At 36.7% G+C, this 9,914-nt stretch overlaps 1 protein-coding gene across 1 annotated transcript in view; it reads right to left on the bottom strand.

Moving 5' to 3' along the window:
- Positions 1–9,914, bottom strand: part of LOC118478318 (MAM and LDL-receptor class A domain-containing protein 1-like) — a 76,273-nt gene that overhangs the window by 11,544 nt on the left and 54,815 nt on the right. The window contains exons 39-47 of the mRNA XM_035971728.1: positions 9,191–9,316; positions 8,399–8,497; positions 6,907–7,035; positions 5,950–6,080; positions 4,789–4,873; positions 3,086–3,205; positions 2,210–2,359; positions 1,264–1,379; positions 608–772 (exon numbers count right to left, since the gene is read on the bottom strand). Of these exons, the coding sequence (XP_035827621.1) occupies positions 608–772; positions 1,264–1,379; positions 2,210–2,359; positions 3,086–3,205; positions 4,789–4,873; positions 5,950–6,080; positions 6,907–7,035; positions 8,399–8,497; positions 9,191–9,316 (1,121 nt within the window). The remainder of the gene's footprint in view (positions 1–607; positions 773–1,263; positions 1,380–2,209; positions 2,360–3,085; positions 3,206–4,788; positions 4,874–5,949; positions 6,081–6,906; positions 7,036–8,398; positions 8,498–9,190; positions 9,317–9,914) is intronic.

The raw sequence follows: 9,914 nt of genomic DNA, 5'->3' as shown, positions 1-9,914 counted from the left end.
AGAGAGAGAGAGAGAGAGAGAGAGACAGAGAGAGAGAGAGAGAGAGAGAGAGACTTAATAAGTTAATACTAGATGCCCTGTACTATTCAAGGAGTAATCTTGTTCAAGTATTTACCTTTCTTTCTTCTTGACCCAAAAATCTACACAATCCACTAGTGTCACAACACAGTGGAATCAGACGCTCGTCAATTTTTAGGCATATGGAGTTATTGGTATACTATGAATGCCCATTCATTTGCTTTGCTTTTGAAGAAAAAAATACAATCCGTCTTGAATAGAAGTCGAGATATTTGCCACTGAAGGAGGAGGGGTTGCCTGGTGTCGGAGGTAAAAACAGCCAGAAAAGCTGCTGTGTCCTTGAAAATGGCAAATTTACATTTTTTGTACCTTTGATCAACATTTTTCATTCAAATCCAGGCTGGAATGTGTTTTTAAACGGAAATGAAAGGTGTTGAGATAAAAACGAAAAATTCAATAAAAATTGCTCAATAAAGATTGCTCAATGGGCATAAAAATGTCAGTTTCTTCAATTTCCTTAGTTTAATGACTGGCCGATGCCACCACGATGCTTCACATTTGAATCTGTGGGAAATGAAAAGCAAATTACCTGGAAGTCAGAGGTTTCTGTCAGGGGAATGTCAGTCCGGATCCACTTGTCTCCCATATTGCCAGACTTGGAAAAGACGCTAGTCAGAGAACCATTTATGGCGGTGCGAGTGTACACGTTCAAAGATCCAGCGGATCTTCCATACATATGGTAGAAGAAACGAATCTGTAAAAAGAAGCATCAGAGATTTTTAAAAGGCTTTAAAACATATGTTTTGTTGAAGACAACATGAAAATGTAACAGTTAAATGGAATTTCAAGCAGTTTCCGAATCAGAGATGAACAAAATAAACAACTGGGAAAACATATATTTTGAAATTTTTAAATTATCGCCCGATTATTAAAAACTCAGACAGAAGTAAAACATTCTAATGCAATCATTAAAGACAGTTGGGCATTAGGATCATCATCTCATAAATCTTAGTTCGACGCTTTTAAACATAAAAGAATGCAATGCCTGGCAAAAATACTTATTATAGAAGAACAAGGGCTTCACGTTTTTCTTGCTCTCCTAAATCTTTTCCCCACAAAGCCTATATTCCTGCCAAAGGGCAAAGGGTTCATTCTTTTAAATTGCCCATTTTGTATTACTTTCTTCTAAGCAAAAGTAATATAACAAGCCTTCATGAGCAAAACTCAAAAGCCAGACAGACTCACCTGGCAGTCTGATACAGCTCTCCTTCCATTGAGCCCAGACGTCAGGACAGGACTAACCAGGCGTGCTTTATCTCCGCTCACTTGAGGGAGAGAGGACTCTATGTACACATAGTAACCTGAAGATCACACGCATACATAATTGCATAAATACAATCAGTCAATATAGTTATCGCTGAGTCATAGTTTTAATTAAAAGTTTAGATGCTTGTCCATCTAGTCGTAGTTTTAATTAAAAGTGTAGGTGCCTTTCCATTGTCATGTACTCCCCTTTAAAGCTCTAACAACTTCACAGTAATTTCTTGAGTTGGTCTGTTCTGTACAAATTACTGTTTAGGTCCTTATGGGACATACAGCATTGCAGCCTGACAGGCACAAATAGCTATCATTCATACATTCTTACTCTGCCAGTTATTGAGTAATTTAGCACTCCAATGGCAAAAACTAGATGAGTCACAATTTTGATAAAATAAGTTTTTCCCTTCTTAGGCCTACATGCTTTTAAAAGAATCAGCCTTTCTTCTCCTGAAATAATTCCACTGATAGCCCTGCTTACCTGGGCTTTGTCAGGTAAGAGAAATGTTACATTCACAATCAAATACTGACTTCCAAACTCTGAATTTCCATTTTCTCCACTTTCTTAAATATGTCTCATCTGGTCTTTCCGCTGGAGTCTTCAAGTATTTCCAGGTGCATTAACTGACAAAATAAATTATAAATGGCCTTTTGTAACATTAAAACATTAAACTATTCAACGGAAACAGGTATATGACTAACGAGATTCTCGTGATAAGTTCAACATCAAAGAGATGTTGTTTAGTACGAGTTTTACTGCGCTTGCAAAGTTCTGCACGAATATCTAAGAGATGGTAGGCAGAGGTGGAGAAGCAATATAAGATTCAATGAAGAAGAAAAGTCAAAAACAAAAAAAGTGAAACATCCGAGTGACCTCTGACTGTGCCTCGTGTGTGGTCTCTGCTCGGTCCTGTGTCAGAAGATGATGTTGCTCCTCGCTGCCTGGTCCAGTCAAAGTCATCGGTGTCATCCTGCGTCCACTGGCCAAAGCTGTACTCAAAGTTTGAGCGTAGTGGGTATGCACCTGGCCCACAAAATATATTATTTATGAGAGATGATTCAGATCCAAAGTGAGCCATAACTGAGCATTAAGCATCAGTTTTTGCTTGAATGCAGGGTCACTTTCTGGTTATAAAATACTATGATATGGATTTATTATACTTTGAACACTGTAAGGTTATTAAAGAGGTAGGACTTCCAAATCAAACAGTCTGCGATCCAGTCGTCTGCACAAAAGTCCAGCCCAAAACCAGCTGAGATAATTTCATCTCCCAAAGAAAGCTAAATGGCTCACAAAATTATGTAATTTGAGATATCAAATAAGCCAAAGACTCTACAGGAATCAGAAATGAAAAACTTTGAGAAAATACCTCATAGTGTATACAAACATCAATGTGGAGAGGTTCACTCATTATAAAAAGAGACACCATAACAGACAAAAATATGATGAATGGAATCTTCCAAAACATGCAATGGCTATCATCCAGAAAAATGGTTAAATTTTAGCACTCAGGAGGCATAATACAATATCTTGTTACACTTTTATTTTACTCAAAGTCAGGAAGATAAAGCAGAGAGACTTAACGTTTTGGAAAAGGTGTCACTCTTTTAACTACGAAGAATTTTTTCAACATTTACAAACAATTTAATTGAAGGAGGCGTAAAAACACCAACATTTAAAAAAAAACAAAAAACAACAACAGCCCCCCCCCCAAAAATATAATCAGTTCAGCATTTATTTCATTCTTACCACATGAAGCTTCATCTGTCCCATCCCCACAGTCATCAGAGAAGTCACAGACAGCTGATGTCTTCACACAAGATCCTCTCTTACACTGCATCTCATCTGGCTGGCAGGTCGTCCTTTTGGCTTTGGGAAAATAGGCAAAAAAGACCACGACATTTTCACACATGACTTGTCGAACCTGCTCCAACAGCGATCTATCCAAAACAGTCCTCTGTACTCCCCCCCCCTTTCCGTTTTTTGTTTGTTTTGTTGTTTGTTTTTTGTACATTATTATAATGACCATCCAAAACATCCTCTCATCTAAGACAAATATTTTTCTCCTTTAGAATAGGTGGCCATCTCAGATAATTTTGACTGTACGCATTCATCATTTCATCGTGTCACTCCAAAGAGTACATAACAAGAGGGGGCACTTCTCTCTTTGAGCCAATTAAAAAAGTGTCCTCAAAATTCGGTGGCGCCCTCTTCGCAAAAGCGCACCTTTAGCAAATAGAGTTATCCTACTTGAGTTTAAAAAATCAAAGTGAAACTAGCAAGTTTTTGAATGAATTTTGGAAGAACGCTTTTGTTAAAATGGTTACGCTGACAAAAAACCTCTTCCGGAGGAAAGGGTGATTGTTTTCTTTGTTTAATTTGACTTTAGAATGAAAGGCGAGAGGTCATTAAAATTTTAAAAAACTAAAACTCCGTACTGAACGAACCCGAACTGCTGATGAACAGCAGTCGATCTGCGCACGCAAGGAGGTGCTATTCCTATTCTTCTTCTGGAAAAACGAAAGAGAGCTTCAAAACAGACTGCAGCGCCATCTGAAGCAAAGAGCATACTTCCTGCGGACACTTTTTTGGCTGAGTGGCCCATCTTGTTATTCACTATCTTTGGTCACTCATAATTTCAGATGTAGAGTGAACAAAGACAAAGAAGCTAATTAAGGCTTAAGAAACTTGAGAGGAAAGCACTGTAATAGCTAAACAGCTTTAAATGTTATTTGCCAAGACTTTGAAAACAAAATGCTAATGAAAAACAAGTGAACAACAGAACCGGAGAAAAAAGTTAAACTCATCATAAATGACAAATGTACTCATGTACTCATGTGAGCACAGAAAAAGACAACTCTATCAAGTAACAAGAAAAACTCTATAAAAAAAGACAAAGACAAAACGTCATCAAGCAGCAATAAAACTTTTACAAGTTTATATATTCTAATCATCACTTAATTCATACTTTGCTCATTCATATCAAACTGAATTCCAAACAACTGATAACTATAGTAAGCAAGGGAAATCCTCTAGATCACAGACATGAGTAACAGAAGAATATGTTCACATGGGCATCTGCTTCTGTTCATTCCTTTCCTCATACAGATGAAGAGTTTCAAAAAGCCACTGTTTCGATCATTGGTTTTCTGAAAACAGTTCTCTAGCCTATATTATGTCGAAAATGGATACTGTATCAAAAATATCTAAAACAAAAATTAATATTGTGGTCACCTGAAAGCAGCATAATATAGAGAGATTCCCAGAAGCTCAACCTCATTTTATTACAAAAAGGAGGCAGGTTAAGCAAATTGTACAATAATTTAATTTTAAGTTCAAACTCAAATAAAAGAAAGAAAAGCACAAAGAAACAGAACAAAAACAAATGTTTTTGCAGTCTCACAAAGCATAAAGCAAGGCTCTTAGTAACGCAGTAGCTCTCTCAGACTTACGAGGATATTCACAGTTGATGAACGAGATGTTGTCAATGCCGAGAGTTCCTGCCACACTGCTGCTCTTTGACGCTTCAAATAAGACCTGTAGCCCAAAAAAGATGGAAGATCTTCTCTGTCTCTTTTGAAAAAGGTTCAAGTCTTGCTAAAGAATTTCATGAATTCCTCTCAAAAGAATTTGAATGGCCTCTTGCATAAGCCACAGCCGTACTTCAAAACTACTTCAAAACTATAAAGTTTGGAACTTTAGGATGACTATGAAAGCTAACTTTGCAAATTCTCTTGTAACTATTTTCATGGAAAGCTTTTTACATTCCAAGTTCCTTGTTACATTTTAAAACATTAATCACAAAATTGTGCAAATGGCTATTCAAAGACTATAGATGATATTGCATAAAATAAGCAAGAGTCAACAAAAAACATACAACTGGTTATTTTCGGTGTCTTAATTCTTAAGCCTCTTTCCTTATATGCTATTTAAATTTTTAATCTAAAACCTTTCACCCATCTTTCAGTGCTCTTATTCTCTTTCTGAGCGTGTATCAGTCCATTGGTTTATCTTTCTCACTCTCCTATTCATTCAGCATCAGACAAAACATTCACAGACTTTTATAGCTCTCCTGTATTTTTTATCTTCACAACAAAGTTGTGTTGGTGATCAATAAAGCCTACATGTGTCATTACACAGCAGAATCAGGTGCTCGTCAATTTTGGGGCAAATGGAGTTACAGGTATCATATCAAAGCTTGTTAATTTACCTTGCCATTGACCAAAAAAAATTACCCATCCACCTTGAATAGAAGTCAAAATATCCACTGTTGAAGGAGGTGGCGGTCACCTGGTGTCACAGTCATAAATAGTGAGAAAATATATAACCGCCAAAATTTGGTGACCCCAATGGTATAGTGTTCTTGGAAACTGTTTATTTACATTTTCTGTGCCTGAAATCAACATTTTTCAATAAAATGCAAGCAGGAATGTGTTTTTAAATAGAGATAATATGTGTTGAACCCAAAGCAAAAATTATGCTAAAAAAAATTGCAAAACGAGGGAAAAAAATGTTGATTTCTTCGATTTCATCATTTTGACGAGCGCCTGATTTCACCACAATGCCTTACATATAACAATTATGAATATAAAAAAGGTGAAAGAAGCAATTACATGGAAGGGCACTGCAATGCGCCCAAGGTCCACTATAGAAGTCTGCCAATGGGTCCCTGAGCTGGAAAACATCTGTGAGAGTACAGTGTCCTCTTGTCCTTCTCTGATAACCAATTTCAAATAGCCAATGCCTGAAAAACATGAACAGACCATGGAAACAGTAAACTCTTCACTCACCTAGCATATAAATAGAGAACTTAAATTGCAGAAGACATGGTTTGTAAGTCAGGCCAAGTGCAAAGGCAAAGAATTTGCCTGCAACTGTATATGATAGTTCTTCCACAAGTATTTGGGTAATAACAAACATGGATTCTCTCAATCTAAAAAAAGATTGTAAAGCTGCTCTGTGTAAACGTGACAAGCTTTTTAATTGGCCATAGATAAAATGGCTATACTTAGATTAATCACTTCAAATTGATCTATACTTCCTCAACACTATTTCAAACATAGAAGTATGCTGACTATTTAACACCATATCGATAGTGCCGAGTGCAAACCTACCAAGTCCATGCAAGTTAATTTTCCACAAAAAGGTAAAAAAAAAGGAAAAATATAAATGCTTGGACACCAGATTTTGTACGTATGTGTAAGGGACGTGAAGTGTTTACTTAAGCTACATGGGAACATATCTTATGTAAGATTTGATAAAGGAAACAAAGGTATATAAAAAAAGAGAGACGGAACTCTCAGATTTAATCGGTTTGCAACGTCAACAAAGCCTTAAAGATAAGATAAGATACATCTTTATTGTCCAGATCCTGGCACATTAGTCTGGTGTTTCACCACATGTACACACACACACACACGTGCGCGCGCGCGTGCACGCGCACACACATGCATAATATAAATAAGCAGCAACATAAACAATAATAACCGTAAGGTAGATGCACACTCAATGTTATTTTGATGCCTGCTCTAAGGTCGTAAGTATACTAATGAAAATAGGGAAAAACTTACCTGCTCCACTCATAAGATAGGAGAACTGGATTTGGCAAGTAACAGGGCTGGGTCCAAAAGCGAAGGAAGAAATGAGTACTGCCTCATTGCTATGGGTGTCATAGTCTGCTTTCACAGACAAATAATGACCTGAAGGGCATCAAAGTGTGGATTAATAAATGTTTCATGTCATGTACACATGCAGTCTTTGGTTTCCTTTTTCAAGAAACTTAAATTTTAAAAAGTTTTAGTAAGAGTTTTAAGGCACTTGCAACACAATAAGGTCATATAAGTGCCGAAGAATAGATTATGTGTTACAAGAGAGTAACATACACAAAATAAAAGGAGGAGAGATAATGACGATAGATGTTTGATAGGAAAGAAGGAGCAAACCACACCAGAGCACCCATCAACCACCCACAAGCGTAAAATCAACAGCGCTTATTTAACGCAAAGGAAGCAAGTTGCTGCTGTGTCGTACAGCGTTCGTCATGCCATGCGAAGAATGAGGACCATGATGATGAACATTATTTGTCATAGTTTGTATTCGCTATACTGCTTCTATCAGGTGCACTTCATACAATTAATTGCAGATTCCATTCAGCGATATTTTTTCCGTTCAAAGAAATCTTTTCCTTTTAAAACTAGTTATCCACATTTACAAACTGGGTCTAATAATAGACAACAACCAGCGCAATCTGGGGCTATTTTTTATCCCTGGGGATATCGAGCACTATTATTCATCCCTGGGGATCTAAAACTGTTCCCGGTAAAGCACGAACTGACCTTGTGTCACAACGGGGTTAAGGTCACAGTTCAAACCTCATAATTCACGGGGTCCTATATTAATGGGAGTTCAACATCCGTATTGTGAAGTCATATTTTTCTCAGCTAAGGCACAAACCTTAATTATAAATTGCTTTCAGTGTGGAAACTGATCTCCAAAGTTAAACCCTTGAGCTTCCATTTCTAATTCTTTGACAGATAAATTAATGTCCTTTCCAAAGCTCAGTGTATTTCATCCAAATTTTCATTAAATTCTATGAATGCTGACAACTCCTCTCAGTAGTACAACTTCTCTGATAAGGCAATAAGATTCAGGCCTATACACATTGCATAGTCTATATAAAAATGACTTTTATTTTCATATAAATTTTACACTCTGCTAGACCTTTATAGGGAACATTTTATACACACATCTTCTACTCTCTCTGTGTACAACAACTTGAGAAATTTGAAGACCACCAAACTTACCAGGTGTAATGAGGTTCTTCAGCTTATCCTAACTAGTAAAATGCTTGAGTTCAATTTCCATGTAGGGACTGCTTATTGTTATTAAGCATCCAAGCCGAAAAGTAATTTGATTGTAAAAGTCATCGTAAAAGAATGTGCCCCAGCCGCTGCCAGCTGCTCACCTGCACAGTGGTTCCGACCACGAGCCACTATGAGCGGCTTGTCGGAGATAAAGAGTTAAAAATTAAACAAACAAAAACAAACATGAAAAAAAACCAACCTGCGCCTAAGGTACTGGTTGCAGATTCCCACTGTAAATCTCCAGAACTAATGTCAATCCATGTTCCGCAAAGGTCATCATTCTCAAACGTGCAGTTTCCTGGAAACAAAGCATAGAAACAGAAATAAAATGACAATTTCGTCAAATCTAGCAAAAAAGACATTTTAAAAAAATACAAAACCTGATAGGTTCACAATGGGGAAAATAGTCATGTTACAGTGAGTAGATACAGATTTGGGTCCTTTTAAAAAGACACCAAAATTCAGAATTTTTTTGTCGTTTCCAATTAAATTTTTACAAGGGAATACTGGTTATCTACACTTTTGCCCCCAGCTAGCTTTTTCTCACCCATTGGGCAATTTTAATCCATTCTTTTAGTTCTTTTTTGGCTCAACACCTTTTATATCCATTTAAAAACACATTTCAGGGTGGATTTTAGTTGTTTTTTTTATTTGATCAAAGGCACAAAAAAGTAAATTTTCCAGTTTCCAAGGACACTCAAACTTTGGAAACTGCCAAACTTTTGCATCCATTTTCTCATTAATTTTACCTCAGACACTGTGAAGCCTTCAGCTCTTTCAATTGCAAACATCTTGACTTCTTTTCAAGATAGATCGCTAATTTTTTTTAAAATCAAAAGCAAGGCAAATTAGAAACAGGCTTTAGGATTATAACAATAACTCCATATGCCCAAAAATTAACAAGCATCTGATTCCACCGAGCCATGACACAAAGAAAAAACTCATAAAAAGCATAAGAATGGGACAGCGTACTGCTGAAAAAGCTACATACCACAATTTTTCTCATCTTCCTTAGTAGTAACACAGTCAGGGATAAAGTTGCAAGTCTTGTTGTAGAAAATAGTTTCGTTTCTTGTTCCTTGGCAGTAGAAATACTCCTGTGGTTGTCCATTCTGAACTGAAAGACGTAATGGTACCATTATAGAATCTTCTTCTTTTACATGGCTTTATGATTATGGCTTTACCAAATAATAACAACTAAGCCAAATGTCTACTGAATTATATAATACTTCACTGTACAAACAAAAAAGAGGAAATTTCCATGAATAAGTGTCTAATGATCCAATATCAGAGCACTAGACACACTTTGATTTTTATGACATTATATTAACTGGTTCAGCCCACAGATAACTTTGACTCCAGATGCAAAAAATATGTACCCTCTTCGTGACCTCTTGGGTGGTCTCACAAAAAGTTAATAAAGAAATATTTAAATTTGATAAAACTTTATGTGTGGCCTATAGAAATGTTCACAATAAAAAATGCCATTCACTGACACCCGAAAAAAAAAGTTGAAATGTAAGTGGTAAGGGAAAAGTACAGAGGAAAGTGATGGGAAGAAAAAAAGCAATATTTTAAAGCCAGACTGAGCAACTCCGCGTCCAAACACAGGAGGAATTTAGCTGCTGTGAGTGGTGCTGCAGGCTGAACCAGTTAATTATGTGATGTGTGTGTGTGTGTGTGTGTGTGTGTGTGTGTGTGTGTGTGTGTGTGTG

This window comes from Aplysia californica, unplaced genomic scaffold (assembly GCF_000002075.1).
Source record: "Aplysia californica isolate F4 #8 unplaced genomic scaffold, AplCal3.0 scaffold00489, whole genome shotgun sequence".
Lineage (NCBI taxonomy): Eukaryota > Metazoa > Mollusca > Gastropoda > Aplysiida > Aplysiidae > Aplysia > Aplysia californica.
Note: the sequence above shows the minus strand (reverse complement) of the source record. Positions and strands in the feature narration are given on the sequence as shown.